The sequence below is a fragment of the Triticum aestivum genome, chromosome 1B (assembly GCF_018294505.1).
Source record: "Triticum aestivum cultivar Chinese Spring chromosome 1B, IWGSC CS RefSeq v2.1, whole genome shotgun sequence".
Classification (NCBI taxonomy): Eukaryota; Viridiplantae; Streptophyta; class Magnoliopsida; order Poales; family Poaceae; genus Triticum; species Triticum aestivum.
Window position 1 is genome coordinate 540764559 of NC_057795.1, and position 21123 is coordinate 540785681.

At 46.3% G+C, this 21123-nt stretch overlaps 1 protein-coding gene across 1 annotated transcript; it reads right to left on the reverse strand.

Moving 5' to 3' along the window:
* Positions 1-12466: 12466 nt before the first annotated feature.
* Positions 12467-15185, reverse strand: LOC123094233 (WRKY transcription factor 55). Its single transcript, XM_044516289.1, has 3 exons — positions 14777-15185; positions 14255-14344; positions 12467-13031 (listed from the first exon to the last, which is right to left on the reverse strand). Exons 1-3 carry the CDS (start codon positions 15145-15147, stop codon positions 12626-12628), a joined length of 867 nt encoding a protein of 288 aa, XP_044372224.1. The 5' UTR covers positions 15148-15185; the 3' UTR covers positions 12467-12625.
* Positions 15186-21123: the final 5938 nt, after the last annotated feature.

Sequence of the window (21123 nt, forward strand, 5' to 3'; positions counted from 1 at the left end):
TCCAATCTATCCATCTGTACCATTTGCATGCATGTTAGAACAACTTATAGCTGCTGTTAGTACAAATCATATAAAGGGCAGTTAAAACATCACATATGGAGTTTGAATTTGAATCTTGGATGCAAACCAACTTCATTTAATCTGGTCTTAGCTGCATTAGCACAAACCACAACATATTGCCATGTCACATTCATGCATCATATTGTTGCATTGCATTGATTGTGTTCTCCCTTGTTTGCCAGTATTTGTCCCCTCTCAGTAGACGACGTTCCGACGATGAGTTCGATGACACCGATGAAGAGCTATACTATATTCAGAAGTGCCAGGCAAGAAAAACCCCCCTTGTTCATTCCGATACAATCCCACTCTCTTGCTCCTGCTCTCTTTTACTACATTAGGACAACAACGTTTCAACTGTTACATGTTGCGGTAGCTGAACCCCTTTTCCTCTGCATGACCTGTCATTGCCACTGTAAATAGATGAAACCCACTAGCATGAGTAGAAATTGTTTGAGCCCTGATGTGCCTACTCATTCATGCTTGTTTGTTATGCCTGCTACTGCTTAGAGTTGAGTCAGGTCTGATTCATCAGGGATGAATTGGAGGTGTGTGAACATGTCCTACTGTGTGTGAGCTAAGTGTGTGAACACGATTTGGTAAACGTAGCGGTGAGAGGCCATGTAGGAGTACATGGTGGGTTGTCTCATTGCAGCCATCCTCAGGAACTGAGTTCTGTGTTTGTGATCCATGAACAGTTACTACCACACATTGGGTTCCGGTAACTCGACCCCTCTCGACTTATTAATCAACATGATCTCTGTCTAGGAGTTGCAACTAGTTTCTGGTGTTTGTAGGTAGTGTTAGTAGTCTACCAAGTGGCACCCGGTACAGGTGGGCTTGGGACAGACTAGGCACAGTGTCCCGGTGTACCAAGTAGCACCCGGATGGTGGGCTTGGGAACCCTGCACACATCGTTTGGGGCCGTGAGCGACACCCCGGCCGGATCTCCTTGCGGATGGAACCCGAATAGGCGATAAACCTGGACGAGAGACTTGTGTGGTTAGTCAGGTCGTGGCCGACACCCTCGCTAGGCTTCCGCTTGAAGGTTTCCAAGTACATGTCGTGTAAACGGCGGTAAGTGGTGAGAGCGTGTGTGAAGAAGTACACCCCTGCAGGGTTAACATTATCTATTCGAATAGCCGTGTCCGCGGTAAAGGACTTCTGGGTTGCCTGTAAAGTTCATAGACAAGTGAAAGTGGATACTCTAAAATACGCAAGATAAGCGTGAGTGCTATGGATGGCGTTCTCATAGGGAGACGGGAGCGGATCCATAGTGGTTTATTGATATGGTGAATATGTGGACTCGTGTGCGCCACCTCAAAAGAGTTACTTGCAGTCGTAGTTCAGAATAGCCACCGAGTCAAAGCTGGCTTACTGCAGTTAAACCCCACCATCCCCTTTGTTGATAATGATGCATATGTAGTTAGATCTGATGTAAGTCTTGCTGGGTACATTTGTACTCACGTTGCTTAATTTATGTTTTTGCAGAGAGACTTCAGTCTCGATAGTAGTTCCACGTGGACTTCGACGTTTAGCTTGTTACCTCAGCTACGATCTTGTGCCCTCGGCAGGATCTGATAGACAGTCAGGCTTCTCAGCCTTTTTCTTTTGTAGATGTCTGTACTCAGACAAGTTAAGCTTCCGCTTGTGCTTTGACTTGTATGCTCTGAATGTTGGGTCATGAGACCCATGTTTGTAATATTTCGCTCCTTGGAGCCTAATGAATAAAATACTTGAGTCGTAGAGTCATGTTGTGATGCCATGTTGTATTTGCACATATCGAGCATATTGTGTTTATGTTATTGAAATGCTTGGTATGTGTGGGATCTGGCAACCTAGTTGTTTATCCTTGGTAGCCTCTCTTACCGGGAAATGTCTCCTAGTGCTTCCACTGAGCCATGGTAACTTGCTACTGCTCCGGAACACTTAGGCTGGCCGGCATGTGTCCTTCTTTGTTCCTGTGTCTGTCCCTTCGGGGAAATGTCACGCGGTGTCGACCGAGTCCTGTTAGCCTGCTACAGCCCAGTTTACCGGAGTCCTGCTAGCCCAGTTGCTACAGCCCGGATTCACTCGCTGATGACCGACACGTTCGTTGTTGGGTCATGTATGCCTGTCCCTGTAAGTTAGTGCCGCTTTGGGTTCACGACTAGCCATGTCAGCCCGGGTTCTTTGTCATATGGATGCTAGCGGCACTATCACATACGTGAGCCAAAAGGCGCAAACGGTCCCGGGCCAGGTAAGGTGGCACCCGTGGGAATACCGTGCGTGAGGCCGCAAAGTGATATGATGTGTTACATGCTAGATCGGTGTGACTTAGGATCGGGGTCCTGACACACAGCCTCCCCATTTCCCTCCTTCTCCCCCCAAAACCCTCCCACCTCCCGCCATGGCCACAGAGCCAGAGAACGTCGCCACTGTCGTCGCGCCCGTGAAGAAGAAGCCCAAGGAAGTGCTCACACAGACGAAGCTTGTGTCATTGGGTTGACACGGCAAGTGTCCTCATAGAAGAACTTGGTTGTGCGGGCCATAGCTACGAGGTGAAGCCTTGGATGGGGTTGATCAGGAATGAGAGACATGAGTTTACCCGGGTTCGGCCCCTCTTGTTCGGGGTAAAGCCTACTCCTACTAGTTTGCTTATGAAATATGGTGATCTCGATTACAAGGGTGTTGTTTCGCTACCTATCGCTTGAGAGCGCAAAAACTTGTCCCTTTGGACGACCCAGGAACCCTCTTTATATAATAGTCGGGTCTCTGGTGTTACAAGAGATTCCGAGTTCTACCCACGATCGGAGTCCTACTCTAAGTCCTCTAGGTCCTCCATGCCTTCCAAGTTAGGAAGGCTCCGTCTTCTAGTTGGGTTCTGGAGGGCCGCATCCTACCTTTTCTAGTTAGGTTCCCATCTGGCCCATCGGCCCATTTAGACCTGGCCCAGGTAGCTCCCTGGACAACCCGGTCCTAGGCCTTCTGGCATTGGCAGGTTGCATCTTGGGTACCCGTCTCTAATCCGTGGGTAATTCCCTCGACAGCTTGCCCGAGAATCGATGAAGAGGGCTGGTCGTAGGGCCAGTGCAGCCGCCGCCCAGGTCGTCCTCGATGCTACCACTGAGGATAATGAGACCCTGGTCAACAAGGCCCCACAGGCAGCGACGCAACATGCCCTCCTCATGGTAGGTTTAGCCGACCCACATCGACCATTCTTACTACCACCGCCATGGCCGTGGAGAGGATCTGCTCGTCGATCGTTTGCCCTCCACAGGGGCAGTCATCGTGTTCCTTCATAACACTAGAGATGAGCAGTCTCCATCCGACGCACGACCATGGTGCGACCCGCTTCTTCACATCATCAGACGGTAGCGTGATCGCGTCGGCCACCCCCACTGTCGCGGCTAGCATGGACCTCAACTTCACACCAGGTTCCGGCACCAGCCAGTCGGCCACAAGGATGCAAAAGAAGCGATCGCGGGCAATTCCTATGGACAACCTTCCCGATGCCCGCAAGTTGTTTGGCGGAATGCCCAACCCAACGCAGGGGCAAGATGACCCGGCCTACTTTGACAATTTCATGGATAACATCATCTACGAGGGTCGTGACCAGGCCTTCAATCCCGATGAGACACAAAGCCAAGACAATCATGACCAAGATGATGGTGTCGAAAACATTGGCGGCCACATCAACCAAGAAGCGACCGATGATGAAAGTGATCCATGTCATAATGGCATCTAGTACGAAGACAGAGAAGATGGCGTAAACATTGAGGAGGAGCCATTGTTTATCGATGAGCTCATCCTAAAAGCCAATGCACAAAAGAGGAGGCAAAGCATTCGGACGGGAGCATACACCAAAGATGAGGACAAGTTAATATGTGAAGGATGGAAGGAAAAAGGGAAAGATCCCACGACGGGCGCCGAGCAAAAAAGGGTCGTTTGGGGGGGGGAGTTCATGGTTACTTCCATGAACGTACGAAGTTCCCGCCCTACAAGTTTTCGAGCACCTGTGGCATCAACTCAATCCAAAAGAGGAGGGAGCTTATCCAACAAGAATGCAACAAGTTTTGTGCCGACCTTGAGAGCATTGAGGCCGTCCCTGAGTGGCCTAGGCGTGAGCGCATGTTATACAACTTCTTTTCTTTGTTCCTATGCCACCTTTTCATGTTTTATGGCCTTCACTTTGATTGTGTAGGCATTCCAAACTTTGAAAGCCTTCAAGGCCCAACATGGGGACAAGCCAACCACACCCATTGTTTGACGATCATCAAAGATTGCCCCAAGTTTAAAGAGCAATATGCAGCCTAAAAGAAGAACGGAGGGTCGGTGGCCGTCGTTGAGCATGAAGACAGAGTGAAGCGGCCGAGGGGAAAGACCAACTCGAAGGTGGATGAGAAGCGTGATGCGGCATTGTTCACCTTGCAAGAAACTTTGCAAGGCATGGTGACCCAAAAGGAAGCAAGGCACCAGAGCAAGCACTAAGAAAAAGAAGAGCAAATGAAGGCCTACATCGAGCTCCCAACAAAGAAGCTTGGGATGGAGGAGGTCGTCAAAAGGAGGAACCTCGAGATTGAGCAGACCATCCAAATGAAGAAGCTCGAGATTGAGGCATCCAACGTTAACACCAAAGACAAAGAGGTGGCGCTAGCTTTCATTGTGAAGGAGGTGGAGATCATGACAGTGCACTTGAGCAAGATGTCCCCGAACAGAAGAGTTTGGTTCAAGAAGAAACAAAAGATGATGCTCGAGCTAGATGATGGAGCCTTGGCCAAGAGCGATACCGCTTTGTATGTTGTCTTGCGTGCTGGCATGAACTAGGGGCCGCATGACAAGAACTATGGCCTTCTTTGTGCGCTGGCAAGTGTGTTGACCACTGGCTACTGTGCGAGTGTGAACCCTGGGTGATTTTTTGTTGGCTGGCATGTGTGCTGACCGCTGGCGCTCTGACCGGCATGAACTATGGACGTTGACATGGCTATTGGTGTGGACTATTTCAACTTGTATTTCAGTTTTCATGGAGAACGAACAAAGTGCGTGCGTCGGTTGGGCGTACCGGCCAAGTTTGGTCAGGGGCGGCCAGACAATACGCATTTGCCTAACCCAAACGGATAGAATCCAGACAAAATCAACGTCTGTTTGGGGTTGCGAGTTGGAGTTGGCCTTAGAGCATCTACAACTTGGTGCCTCACGCGTCTTAAATCGGACACAAACACCCGGACTGGCCGACACCCCTCATATCCAGCCCAAATCTATGGCGGATATGGGGAAGCCTGGGCGTGTTCATCACATTAGATCGGACTCACGCTGGTCCACCCGAGTCCCACATATATTCGTCCCCATCCTCTCCTCGGACCAAACCTAGCCACTCCACTCCCCTCTCTTCTGTCCCCAAGCTCACTTCCGGCTTCTCCCGCATGGTGGGCAGCGGATTTGAATCCTCCGTCAGCTGATCTGCGAACTGGGACCTCATCCCAGTCGGGCCGCAGGAGGAGATGGTCGTCCGTGTTGCGCTCCACCGCGCTCGCGAGGAGAATGCACGACTACGATCAGCCTGAATCCACCAGGAATCCATCGTGTCCGTCCAAATAGCGTGTGGATCCAGCGCGCGGCGCGTCGTTGCTTGCTCGCTGGAGGCGATGCACTCCGTTTGGCGTCTGAATGCCTTGGCGGGCACGCAGCATCTTCGTTGGCGCGCCGACGACGAGGCCATCTATGACCCGGCCATGAGGGTATGGCGCGGCGTGCCCGTTCTACGAAGCACTGCACGCGGGAGGCTGCGGCCGACGTTGGCGAGGCGGAGTCGCGCTCTCCGGTGCCTCAAAGGATGGCCTGCAACCCCAGGCGGTGCTGCCTTGTCGTGGTGGATGTGTCGGCTTCCCCAAACATGACAGATCCATCGTCGATCTCACATCGACCATCACCATGAAGGCTCCGGACTCCGATGAGGAAGAGTAGGGCTCGGGAGACGGCGGCGCCTCGAATCCCATGAGTCGGTGTGTGTCCTATGTCCTACTCTACGCGCTGGTGAGTGAAGCAACACTTCGAGGGACGCAACCGCCACCGGACTTGGACACGGCAGAGCCGGACAAGCGCCGCCTTAGATTAGGTGTCACATTCCATATAATTGTATTGATTTGAGCTTTCATAATTGGGGTATCCGGTTGTGGAAATGATTTTTTGAGATGTGACCGGTTGTAGACATGTTTGGACGGGTTCGCATGCGTTTGATGAGTCGGAATTTATGTATTAGATGCTCTTATTACTAGACCTTGATTACAACTTTACAAGCATACTCTTGAGACACTTGACTGGTCAAATCTGTACTAGTCCGAGCGGTGAGAATTTCAGAAGAGACAAAGGAGGTGGTATGTTTCTGTCAACATCACTAATGCTGGCCATTTCAGGCAACTATGAATTAAGCTAATTAACCTTGCCCATCTTCCGGAGGATGAGTGGACCTTGCCCGATTAAGCTAACCACAGTTGGCAACTTGGCATTATATCAAACTCCCATGCTTATTATCCTTCTCTCCCAAGCACACTTGCTCTCTCCCATGCATTATTTTTGTTACTATTTTTAGAAAAATGGAGGTTCCTATCTGACCTCTGCACCCATCCTTATACTCACAATTTGTTTCGTCATGATCTGAACTATCAAATTGTCAACTTGGTTTTGCCCTTGATTAACGTTGACAATAGGGCACCAAAGCTAGGTATCTCAACAACAAGCGGTATTTGTGCACAATGCTATCGACTGAACGTGTTCCATTGTGGTCTATTGGTACTCCCTCCGTTCACTTTTATAAGTTGTTTCAGACAAGTGAAATTGAGATGTTTTGCATAGTGTTTGAAACATCTACAAAGACTTATAAAAGTAAACGGAGGAAGTAGGTTCGATTGATAAGAGTTTCATAAAGAGACAAAAGAGGTGGTATGGTTCTGTGAGCAACTCAGCATACATAATGATGGCGATTTCAGGCAACTATGAATTAAGCTAATTAAGCTTGCCCGTCTTCCGGACCAGGAGTTGACGTTGCCCGGTTAAGTTAAACACACGTTGGCAACTTGGCATTATAGCAAACGCCAAGTACACTTGCTCTTGCTCTCCCCTATTAGATTTGTTACTATTTTTGGAAAAAAAAGAGCGTTCCTCTCTGACCTTTGCATCTATCCATAGACCAACAACTTGCTTTGTACAGTAATAATGTTCTGAGCTATCAAATGATCAACTTGGTAACAAGCGGTATCAAGTTGATCATTCTCCCCGACTAGATTTGTTACTATTTTTTGGAAAAATGAGCGTTCCTCTGTGACCTTTGCATCCATCCATAGATCAACAGCTTGTTTTGTACTGTAGTAGTGTTTTCTAATGATCAATTTGATTTGCCTTTGATGAACTATCTAATGATCAACTTGATAACAAGCCGTATTTGTGCAGGATGTGATCGGAAGAACGTGTTCGTCTGCAATGACTTTGAAATCACTTGTTCATTTTGTCTCGATGCAGAGCCCTGAGTGGACTATCAACAACTTGCAGATGTGAACTAGGCTGATGGCATAGCTGGCTCTGCCTAGTGTGTGCACATGACTCGTGATTAGATGTTGATGAGACTACAAGGAAAGCCACACCACCATATCGACACGCTTGGTTACTTTATTCATGTGCCGGCCATTATGTCCTGTGGCCACGCAATGCTCACGACTGCGTCCATGACATCAGCATCGATTAATTGAGGATAAGAATGTAGGAGTACTAGCAGTTTGTATACTGTGCACTCATCCTTGTGGTGCTACGGCTGAGTGCATATGCCGTAGCATATTTTAAGATATTTGAAAAATTCAAAAAAGAACACATTGACACAACATCAATGTATGTTGTCATAGAATTGTATATTAAAATTTAAAACAATACTTGAGATACATAAATGATAATTTTGACATCAATGTGATAATGGATCAAATCTAAACTCCAACTTATCTTATGTACTATTAAGTGTCGAATTTGATATTTTTGTTTTTCGAGCCACGTTTGAATATTTTTTGACAACATACATTAATGTTGTGTGAATATGCTACAATGTTTTTTTTTTCGGATTTTTTTGAACATTTTAAACATGATATGGAAGTTTGGTGCACCGGGTGCACCAGATATTCTCCCAGTAGTACCCCTGGCTGCTAGTTTATTTGTATTGCTACTTGCAAGATGCTGTTTCCTGTGAGCTGATCCAAGCTTAGCGTTGCTAACGAACTGTTTTGGTTACCTTTTCAAATGTAGCTTTTCTTCGCCAGCGCTATGCATTTTTTTTCCAGTGAATTCCGGTTTTTACCCCTTATTTTCACATTTTTACACTAATTACCCATTTAGCAAGATTTCGTCCGTTTTACCCCATTTAACAAAAATGTTGCCACAATTTACCTTGTTTAAAATTTTGTGAACATTCTGACCGGTCCGTCACAATTGTTACGTCTAGCTAGCATGCCACGTTAGTGGTATTTCCTGACTATTTTTCTCACTGCTGAACCAGACCACACAACTTCTCCCGACTGGCGGGCCCCGATGGCAGTCGCTCGCGTCACGTCCAAAGCATAATGCCTAAGTCGGCCGCGCGGCACGCTCGCCTCCAGTGGCTTCTCGTTTGCGTTGCTCGCCCCCAATCAAAGATGCAAATTGATTTCCATATAAGCATCAAATTCCTCTAGCATGTTTCATCATGCCTGCATCATCTGTTGACTCAACCATGGAGTTCCCATGGGTCACCTTCTTCTGATAATAAATGTTGTCCCAAGGCTTGGAACCCAATTCCTTGATCTTCTCCTTTATATCACAATAACTAATGAAATCCCTCTCAATCATCTCTAGCTCTAGATTCTTGTATCCACGGACATGTAAAATATGCCTAACAATCCACATCTTGGTTGCCATCCACTTTGTGCAAGAAAAATAAAAATGAATTAGTGGTTGCAATCATACTAAATCATAATCTACTCTAATATAAGGTAAATAAACATGTTTCAGCATGCATCGTAAGATACAAAGACCCAAAATTCCTTTGCAGCTATTAAGTAGCAACAAATGCTATCACTTGTACACATATTAACACTCTTCCGGAGTTCCGGTCAACATATTTGCTACCTAGATATTCACGTATTTAGGTGTATCAGAGTTAGTAAAGTGGTATATTTACACCACTTTAATCTAATCCATAGAACCCTGCATACTTAAGGCTGTATATGATAACTGAAGAAAAAACATACATGATTTTAAGTTATATATGTAACAATTTATACTATAATTAGTCGTCCCATCAGAATACTTCAAACCGGAAACGAGTTGAGTAGAAGAAACTAGGCAGGAAAAAAACCTCGATGTGCCATGCCAGCTGGTCAGAACACACACAAAAATTATAACATGGTAAATTGTGGTAACACTCTTGCTAAATGGGGTCAAACGGATGAAATCCTGCTAAATGGGGTAAATAGTGTCCAAAATGACAAAATAGGGGGTAAAAACCGGAATTCACTCCTTTTTTTCTTTAGGTAAACACCCAAGCTCATATATTAAATAAAGTTAAACAATTGCAAGAACTTCCTGACAAGAATACGAACCTACAGGTAAGTCCTTGAAGAAGTCACTGCAATCTTCCTTATGCATTCACCGACGGCACGCTATGAGTATATCTCGTTGCCGCATCCGGGTCTCCGTCTTACCAGAGTAACCTTTGTTGAAACACATGAGCCTGTAGAAACAGTGACCGGGAAGTCATTTGATACAGGCTAGCAGACGTTGGTGACCATGATTCGAGAAGACTGTTGTCCCAAAGAAGCTAGCAACGAGGAGGGCTAAACAATAATTCCATCTCCAGCCATGGGAACATAAACTTCATAATTCCCTGACAGAGTTGTATCTGGTGGAGAACAAAACCATGCCGCAACGTCACCCCCTCCATAGGACGCCGCCGTCGTGGAAAAATGCTAATCACGCCATACCCGAATGCTCGACGATTGACATCATACACGTCGACACCCCTACCATGAATCGACATGGCGAAAGCCAAGGATCATTATTCTCATCGCCGTTGCTAACCCAACTTCAACGACAACGAAAAACTCAAAACCCCAATAGAATATGATCCGGACACACATATCCAGGGTTCCCTCACCATCACACTGCCATAGTGGTCGGCAGAGGGCAAGGGAACCTGCAGCGGGGTCTGACGGGTCGAGGGCAAATGCAGGGTGCGTTTGGATCTCAAGCAAGCCTTACTCTAGCCTCGCCCAGCCAGGATAGTTGTTTGGTGGAGTAGAAAAAAGTTAGCTTTGCCTAGCAAACTAGCCCGCGTGAGCTAGAAAATCCTTGACCGGACAGGAGAGCCGATTTGGCTCGCCTCCATCGGCAAGAATTGAACACAAGCGTATTAAGCATGTAACTGCCGCTGTAATCGTGGTTTAGTGGAGGCTAGGCAAATAAACCAAACAAGTGGCCTTGCTTGTATGAGCTATGCCTCGGGTGAGCTAGAATCCTATTGCCTGACTGGGCATGTTTAGCTAGAGAACCAAACACATCCGCAGTTGCCTCCTACTCTCAAACCCTAGAAAAAATTATTCATGCTAACACTGTGCATCTCTCACTACTGGAATTCTGTCCAACGCCGAGTGCCACAGACACTCGGCAAAGGGCCGAAAACCGCCGGCAAAGCCTTTGCCGAGTGTCACCCTCGGCAAAAGCCACCCGGCGTACACCTCTTCGGCAAACAGGAGTTTGCCGAGAGCCAGAACACGGGCACTCGGCAAAGACTTTGCCGAGAGCCAAACAGTACCACTCGGCAAAATAAAGTAGCTAACGGATAGCAGACGGTGACGGCGGTTCCTGACACGTGGGACCAGGGGCCATCTTTGCCGAGTGCCCATCTCGGCAAAGCCAGCCAGTAGGTGGCCGACACGTATCAGCTCCTCACACGTGGGACCAGGCGAACAGGCCGAGGGCCATCTTTGCCGAGTGACACTCTCGGCAAAGACAGCCAATAGGTGGCCGACACGTGTCAGCTCCTAACACGTGGACCCTCATGTGACTCTACTCTTATAGGTTCTTATGCAATCTCGAAGCAGTGCAAATGATGCCCCTCCTCCTCCTCCGGAATGTTAACCCGATGGCCTCTCCTCCTCAAGATGATCTATATATGAATAAGTGTACTTCTATTGTGACGTGCACGTGTTTTGCAAGTAGTGACAATATGTATGAATTTGCGACTTGTGTGTGATGTCTACTAGGATAATACATTCGACTTGTGTGTGACAATATGTACGTGGACTATCCCTAATTATGCATATATATGTGGACTAGATCAAATTATGCCTATATATGATCAAATTATGCCTATATATGTGTGGACTAGCTCAAAATGCACTGTAGTGGTTTTTATCTGCAAGGATCAGAAAAGAAATAGATTGACAGCAGAATGGATGGGAAAGATTTCCGAGAGCTACACTCGGAAAAAGGCCGACTACCGAGAGCAACTCTCGAAAATATGGTCGTCTGGGACACTACTGTTGTGCCACAACTTTTTCGAGAGAAGCTCTCGGAAAAGAAGGAGAGCATTGCCAAGCCTAGCTCTCGGCAAAGCTATGTAAACTGTCAGCTCCCATGAAGGATTGCCGAGAGCCACTCTCGGCAAGCATATCATCATTTTTTTTTACTGATAAATGTGACCAGTGGGACCACATGTCAGTTAGAAAGAACGCACACACACAAAAAAAGGATGTTGCATGTGCTTTGCCGAGAGCCACACTTAGGAAAGTAGACAGTAACTGACGGAGCCGTCTGTTGCAGACGGGCATGCCACGTGGCTACTCTTTGCCGTGAGCGGCTCTCGGCGTTTGGAGGGTTTGCCGTGCGGTGCCTCTTTGCCGTGAGGCAGTGACGGCAAAGAGTGTAGTTTGCCGTGAAGGTGGGTTTGCCGAGAGTGACACTCGGCAATGCTTGCTTTGCCGAGTGTCCGTGTTTTAGCACTCGGCGAAGAGCATTACACCCGGCGTACGTGAAAATTCCAGTAGTGTCTGATGGAACGCTTTCTATGCATTATTTGTGTTCCTTTGGAACAAATGGGCTGGGCCAGCTAGGAGCTAGTTAATATTATTGTTTTATGGAAAACAGCAGGTGTGATTTACCTACTGTAATTTAGTTACAGAACATAAATACTTGCAGAATGGACGAACGCGAGCTTAGAAGCTAAATGTGTTTTAGATGAGAATTATTATTTTTTTGCGATGGTCTTACATGAGAATATGGAGCAATTAAGGGCGAGCTTCAGAGACACCAGGCCTGTTGCACTGCATAGGCATAAATAAGCTCAAGTCTTTTTTTTGCGAGGAAATAAGCTCAAGTTTTCTTCTGTTTTTGCGAGGAAATAAGCTCAAGTCGGTTATAGTAGTTCATCTCAAAAAACTTTCTAGTAACTTGTGATGTTGTACTACTATCATTACAATTATCTCTCACAACATGCATGCAATTATTAAGGTTCAGGTAGATGTTTGCATGCAACAAGTTGATCTAGCTAAAACACTGAGCTTCACGAGCTAACTAGCTAGTTACCATCCCCAGAGTGACGACGAAAAAGTGACTTGACCTCCATTTCCATCTCCCACTGCTTGGGCGACAGGAACGGCAGCGAGGAAGAAGACAGCTCATCATACGTGTAGTTGTAGCTGGGCACGGTCACGGACATGTCCGCGTCTTCCTCCTCCTTCAATCTCGAGACACCAACAGCCGAAGAGAGCGACGCTTTGGAGAAGTCGAGCATCTGCGAGTTATTAGCGCTGCTTGAGCTGCTGGGTGGTTGGTCTTGGTCTTCATCTGGGAACAAAGTATCGCATGTGTGGTCGTTGATGAGGGTGACCAAGAACATGGGCGGGTCGCTGCTGTTTTGCTGCTGCACGTACTTCTTCGCCGGGCACTTGTGCTCGTCGCTATATCCGCATCTGTAGTATAACCTGCAAAAGGTTGATTTACCAAGCGGGTGAACACGTAGATTTTTAATGTTCTCGGTTAATTTTGTTGGAACAAACATGAGTTAGGAGTCAGGAGTTAGGACTATATGGAAAACACACTGCGAATTGCCGTAAATTACTTCTCGCAATAGATGAAATGCGGTAAATTAATTCAAAGTTTTATATAGCCACTCTATAGTGGTTTGAGCAGGATGCCACTAAATCGTATTCATGTACAATTGTCTGATAAGGTTGCAAAATAGTGAGGCTATAACCCGCAATAGCAGCGCTATAGCTGTTTGAGTATGGTGCCACTCTTTGGCATAGCTGTTTGAAACTGCGGGTAAATGATGGCGAGTCACCGGTAGACAAACCCAGCCTCTGCAATAGCTTGACATCAATAGCATGTTGAGTCATCGATGATGCACAATATATGCATCTATGGAAAATGTTTTCGAACCTCCACACATTGAAAAAAAAGAGGAATATATCTAGTATAACGCCTCATTTTATGTACAATTTTTTGTGCTAGCGCATATACTCATACTTCTGTCTAATTAAAGGTATGATGTGGAGGTCCTAACTGTTATACTAACCAAAAGCTTATTAGAAAATTAAGTCAGCTTTCGGAAGGTAGCTAATATTCAATGTCCCCCAAATGGGACATAATTTAACTATATATTTTGGGGAAACTAATTGATGTGAGGTCATGATCCATGCCAGGCCACAAATGCTTAATTTAAAGTTCAGGTACTTTGATAGTTTCATTTTAACAACACAACACAGCTCCAGCTAGTGCTTTACTGCAGTTAGAGTCCCTGTGGGTTTAATTAGATAAAATAAACAAACTACACAATCAAAGAGATAACTCTCATGACTTGTTGAGCTGTGCCCTCAGCATTAACCCTTTTGGGCGTGTGTGGATTTGAACTGTGTGTGTGTGCGTTTGTGGTTGAACCTTTGTGGTATGTTGACTTGGACTTGTGCTTTATAATATAAAACGGGGCGAAAGCCTTTTTCGGTAAAGAGATAACTCTCCCGGGCCTCTGCATCTAAGGATACACAGATATATGCCAAGGTACAAAGGAATTGAATAGAGGTGTACTAGTTACTACTTACGGAAACTGATTACTAGCTTTCGTTATTGATCCACAGGAGGAAATGCAAGGTACATATCCATAAGCTAATGCCACATGTATAGAAATGAATAAGACAACGGGGCATACCTTGGAAAATCAGCATGGAGGATCTTCTTCTCCCCATATTTCCTCCAGTGGAATCGATCATTTTCTGGTGCCTTGGTTAGTATCTCCTTGCTATATAACAAGATGGGAGAAATAAAAATAAATAAGCTTTACTGCACATATATATACTTTCCTGGCTAACCATAAAATATAGATCAGTGGTAACGCAGAGAAACAACAATATGCTACTGCATGTATGATGCCCCACCAACTGGGATAAACAAGATCTAGCAAGAAAGCAACAACTTCGTTATCAAGAATCTAAAGGAACTAGATTAGATGGCTGTTAACTGTGCCATGGGATGACACTGATTAGTTATTTTTTAGGGATATGAATGACTAGTTCATCCTCACAGCAAAAGCAAAAATACACCATAGATCTGATAATACCAATCCTTCGCAAGCACAGATCCTCACAGATACGCATGCCACAGTACTAACCAACAGTACTATTTGCTGTAGCAAACATCGCACGGAGTCTACTCAAGCACAGTAGGTACTCACATTGGGAGCTCCTCGCCATAGGTGCCTCGCCGATGCTTCGCCTTCCTGTTCCTGGTGCGTGCGACTACGCCGTTTCGCACCCCGCCACCACCGGAGGCCCCGGAAGCATGGCCGGCGTCGGAGGAGGAGGAGGAGCAGTAGTACTGCTCTCTCTCCGACTGGAGCACAGAGAGTGACGACGCCAGGGCCGTGGTGATGTCGCTCACGTTGGCCAGCGCGGCGTCACGGCGGCTGTCCTCCGGGATGAGCTCCACCTGCTGCCGGAGGAACTCCGCAAGCTGAGAGCCCTTCCGGAGCTCCTCTATGACAGCGTCTCTCTGGTCAGACGGCGCCGGCGGCGGCGACATCTCGGACATGGGCCGCATCGCCATGGGGGAATATTCAGGAGGTGGAGACGATGTGAACCCTTGCTGGGGTTGGACCTGCTGGATGCTTTGGATAATGGCCTTCGAGACCAGCTGGCTGGGGAGGTGTTATGGCTATGTGTCCGTATGGGTTTAATTATTCAACGCTGATAATGCAAATGCCTGTCGACTGAAAGAGTATCTATAGCGTGTTTAGGTGCAAAAGGGAATTGTTTATCCTGTCGATTGAACTCGGATGAGGAGGTGATCCATCATTCTTTTCTTCGGTGGCTGCTGTCGTGGTGCCGAAGGCAGGTGATGGGCGTTGGTGTCAAGCTCAGAGATGTTCTGCTATCTTTTCAGTTTTGTCATGTCGGTCCTTACGTGACTTGTACTTTAATCTTTATGATATGAATGAGACACGTATTACCATGCAAAAAAAATATATCTATCCAGTCTTGCAAGTGTATAAGCGCACGCATGTGTGCGATGTGTGACTGACCGTATGTGTGCGTTATTTGGATTTGAGGCTAATTGTGTTGTGAATATGACTCATGGAAGACAATGACCAAAGGAAAAGACTATATAATAAAACAAGATCAACAAAGTTTATGTGTGGTTTATGATGGTTGTGTGCATCGCTAGATGAAGAGGCCGCGGGGATTCCTCCTTTTTGAAGAAAAAAAGTGTGGTTTATGACCCCTTTGGTGTACAATACCTACCTATGATCGATTATGCATGATCATATAGTTTGTTTGTTACGGAGTAGCAACCCATTACATATACCGCTCGATGGTCATCGGAGGAAGCCGAGGTGGGAGATTGGGAGGACATACAAAGGCCAAAACCGCAAGTGGCTTTGGAGGGCTGGAATACTGCACAATTGTGATGTTTCTAAATTATTATAGGATATGAAAGAAATATACAGTGCCAATACAGTTATGCGATCCCGTACTCACTAAACCAAAATCTATGGCTCACATACACAACAGGGCCATTATAACAGTGTCTCGGCCCGCCAAGCCCAACCACGGAGCAAAACAACATTGTGTGAAGTACTGTTCCATGTGTTCCCTAAAAGACTAACCTGATAGTAACCCTTGTAACTCGTGATTTGCACCATCCATAGCCTATGTGGGACAAAATTCATCAAATGTTCCCTTACACATCGGTCACCACAACATAGGCCTCCTTCCACTAGCATTATGATCAACCAACTTTGACTGGCCGTCGTTAGTCCAACTAGATTTTGCACCCACTGAAACGATGTGAGACTGCAAATAAGTATTAAAGTTGCTAACTCTATTTTTCTTAATTGGTTATAGTGAGTTTCTTCTATCGACCACTCCTCCTACACACATACGCCACATGACCAAAATAGTCCCTAGTGAAGCCAAATCTGTATGTGGTATGTACAAAATAACTTGAACACTGTGTAAACAAACATTGTATATATTATTCTTCGTTGTTTTTAAATAAGGAATCAAAGTGTTTTATGGGCCAAAAACATATGAATTTATTTGTCTCAAAGGAATTTCACATAATTTTGAGATGATTTAAATCCTTAGGGCTTTTCATATGTGGTTGTTTTGTTTGCGGGATCGGAATCTTTAGGAGTTTACCTAAGGATTATTTTGCACTATATATTCTCGAGAGTTTTTCTTATCCACCCAAATTTCTAGCCTGCTTGCGGTGTGTCAAACACACTCTTTGTTGTTAATCCTATAGGGTTGAAGCGTATATAACATTCCAATCAAGTGTTTTATTCTATTATCGTATCTAGGAAATCCCATAGTTTTTTTTTTGTGAGAACAGTAGATCCCGCAGTTAAAGAGGTCTTCAAATTATAAGGGCTTCTCCGTAGAAATAGAATGAAGCCTTCAAATAAAGTCATTAGAAATCTTCAGGGCGGGTGTAAGGATGCTTTTTTCTAAAAGTATATTTCAATTTGGTGGATCTAGCACTAGATTCAGAGGTCGACCGTAGAGAATATCAATTGGCTCAATAACATCTGGACGTCACGTTAATAAAACACAGACATTAATTAACTGTTAGTTTTTGGCAAGGTCAGGATAATGACTTTATCTCCCTGCTAGCTAGTTTAATTAGCCCTTGGTTTGTCCTAACACTTTCACATTTTGGACACATAATTGTGACACTGGGGAAAAAAAGGTTCAACTGGGATGGTCACAATCGAAGCAAAATAATATCCATTTCATTGATGCACAAAAAAAACAATACATGCACTAGCGACGGGGGTGACTCTGAATCTGTGATATTGAACATCAGTGGATGTAGTAGTACATAGTAATTGTCATTTTCATGACTAATTTTTGAATTGTTGGTCAAGTCCTATTGCATGTGTGATCTACCCAGACAAAAAATAGTGGTTGTGGCTTTCGCTTCACGTGATTATTTGATGACCGGTGGAAGAATCGTCGGCGTGATGTGGCCTGTGTGACATCCAGGGGCTGAGGTAATCTGGCTCTGTCACGGTGTGTTTGAGGGGTCCCTTGTTGTATACTGCACACAGGTAAGAGGCCCCTAATAACATAAGAATTCCAGATAATGGCCAACACAAGATTAGTTTGATGGTTGTTACAATCAATCACCGGGTTCGACTAGTGTCTTGGAGCTCAGTTCGCCGCCCACGTGATAATTCGCAGTCCAGCGCATGCAGTGAGCAGCCCGTTCACCCGGTCTGCATTAGTCAAATGGGGGTAATTAATTAGCCGCTAATCAGTGCATGGTCTGCCACCCACGTTCTCACCGGCCCACTAGGCCATCAGCGGCTTCAAGGAGCTTGGCCTCGCATCGCATGCATGGTGAGGTTGCTGTCCACCGCTGTGTCCATGCAAGCGTCGGGCCCCGTACGTCAGCACCGTGACGCCCCAACTGTTACGTCTGCACTCGCATAAAGAATGCATACATGATGGCCCATCGGCGATCACCGGCCGTGTCTTGAGAAAGGGACAAATAATTGTGTTGGTCAGTTGGCTCTTGGAGGCAAATCTATAGTTTTTGGGATGCGTTTATTCTATTGTATTCCAGGTGACATTTTGATCAGGTTAACTGGCGCCTGGTGGGTGCTTTGCAGCAGCTCGTCACGGGGAACCATGCATGCGATGCGATCTTGTGTTGTGAGACTATGATTGGGTCGTCGTGGACGTACCGCAAGGCGCACCCATCACATGGTTTCCCACTGGGTTTTTTTTTAATATCAGTACAGACACAAGCGCTTATATACACGCGCATACATTCACCCCTAAAAACGCACACACGCACACCCTATCCTTATGAGCACCTCCGAAAGACTGAGCCGACATATCATCTTGTGATTTACGAAGTCACCGTAAGCGCCTTGTCGTCGACGGAAACGTCTCCTCCCACTGAATGTGCATCGCCGGAAATCCTGAAATAAATACAGGAATAAATGTGAGCACTAGGATTTGAAGCCTGGTGAGCTGGGGATACCATGGTCCCTCTAACCATTCAACCACAGGTTGGTTCACTTTTCCACTAGGAGTTGCCGTATGAAAATATGGTATACGGTATACCTGGCCAAATGTCAGGCTGGGCCGGGCCAAACAAATCCCGCTGCAAAAAACCTGGGCCCGAGCCCGGCCCAGTCTGGCGTCAGGCCTAAATATCAGGCCCGGGCCTGGCCTATCAGTGTAAAAGCCTGCCGGGCCTTGGGCCATCGGGCCGGGCCCTTCCTAAATTGCAAATATGCCGGGCCGGAGCCTGGCCTGGTCTGGGCATCGGGCTTAGATCTCAGGTCCAGGCCCGACCCATCGGCAAGGTCGGGCCGGGTATCCCATGGCCAGGTCTAGTATACGGTACGCTTTTGGAGTACTTAAAAAAAGCCTCCGTATTGTATATCAAGCACACAGTGTATGACAGCCTTCGTGTCGTATATGAAGGGCACTTTGTCTAAATATGGAGGTTGTCGATACAAAATGTAAACAATAAATCGTCCTAATGGTTGTTTACATATGAAGCGATTGATTCGTCAGTGACACATTCTTTTTCTCTTCCGATCTCCAGTACATCTATATTCAGTTAAACCAACAATATTCAGTTAAACTCGAGCATGGCGATGAGGGTTTGGACAACCACAAACACTACTGTGAGGGTAAGGATGATTACGATGAGATACCAATTTCGCCAGCGACGTCAGCTTGACGATTCCGATGGGGACGACTCGATTCCGATGGTGATGCTTGAAACCGCAAGAAGCTAAGAATCCATGTATCCCCGCAAAAAAAAAAAAAAAAAAAAGAATCCATGTATCCCCATGGATTCCTTGGTTCTCACAATTTCAAACATCGACGTCGAAACACTCCTCCACGCACCACACCATCGTCGTCGAGTCACCGTTTTCTTTCCACCTAATGGAAAAATTATGTTGACCATTTTGGGGACATGTGTGATAATCCTTGCGGAAATCTTTATGCCTGGTATAAATTTTACCAGCGCTACTCTGCCGTTGATCCCGCTCCTCCTCCAATAACAGCACCCAGTTCACCGACGATGATAGTGGAGGTAGTGGGCGGCTAGGTTATCACGGGGAACCATGCATGCGGCCTTGTGAGACTATGATTTTTTTTTTGAAACGGAGGCAAAAGATTTGCCTCATATATTAGATAAGGAGAGGAGAGTTTTTTTTACAACACACACCCAGAATACGGCATGACAATTATTCTCGCAATAGAAATGTCAGCACCCCGATTCTATGCCACACCGATCTAGCATGTAACACCTCATATCACTTTGCGGCCTCACGCACGGTATTCCCACGGGTGTCGCCTTACCATGCCTGGGACCGTTTGCGCCTTTTGGCACACGTATATGATAGTGTCGCTAGCATCCATATGACAAAGAACCCGGGCTGACATGGCTAGTCGTGAACCCAAAGTGGCACTAACTTACAGGGACAGGCATACATGACCCAGCATCGAACGTATCGGTCATCAGCGAGTGAATCCGGGCTGTAGCAACTGGGCTAGCAGGACTCCGGTAAACCGGGCTGTAGCAGGCTAATAGGACTCTGGTATTCACCGCGTGACATTTCCCCGAAGGGACAGACACAGGAACGAAGAAGGACACATGCCGGCCAGCCTAAGTGTTCCGGAGCAGTAGCACGCTACCATGGCTCAGTGGAAACACTAGGATACATTTCCCGGTAAGAGAGACTACTAAGGATAAACAACTAGATAGTCAGATCCCACACATAGCAATACACGTTACACATACGCATAACATGCAAGTATGTGCTGTACAACATGGCATCACAGCATAACTCAACAACTCATATAGATAAGGCTCAAAGAGCCATCGTAGCATTTATTGCAAACAGGGGTCACAGGACCCATCATACAGAGCATACAAGCAACAAGCGGAAGCATTACATGTCTGGGTACAGACATCTACAAATGAAAAAGGCTGAAGAGCCTGACTATCTACAACATCCGATCAAGATCGTAGCTGAGGTACAAGCTACTCGTCGAAGTCCACGAGAACACTAGTAAGACCGAAGTCTCCGCTGCAAAAACATAAATAAAGCAACATGAGTACAAAGGTACTCAGCAAGACTTACATCAGATCCTATCATACATGCATTTGTATCAAGAGGGTAATGTGGGGTTTAGTTGCAGCAAGCCAGCTTTGACTCTGTGGCTATCCTATTCTACGACTACCAGAACTTCTTTGAGCTGATATGGCGCACACGAGTCCACTAATCACCACACAATACACTACTATGGATTCATCCCCGTCTCCCTACGAGAAGGCTATCCATAGCACTCACACTTGCCTTGAACATTTTAGAGTATCCACTTCAAGTTGTCTATGTACCATGTAAGCATCCAAGAAGTCCATAACCGCGGACCCGGCTATTCGAATAGATCACGTTAACCCTGCAGGGGTGTACTTCTTCACACACGCTCTCGCCACTTACCGCCATGTACACGTCATGTATCTCGGCAACCTTCAAGCGGAAGC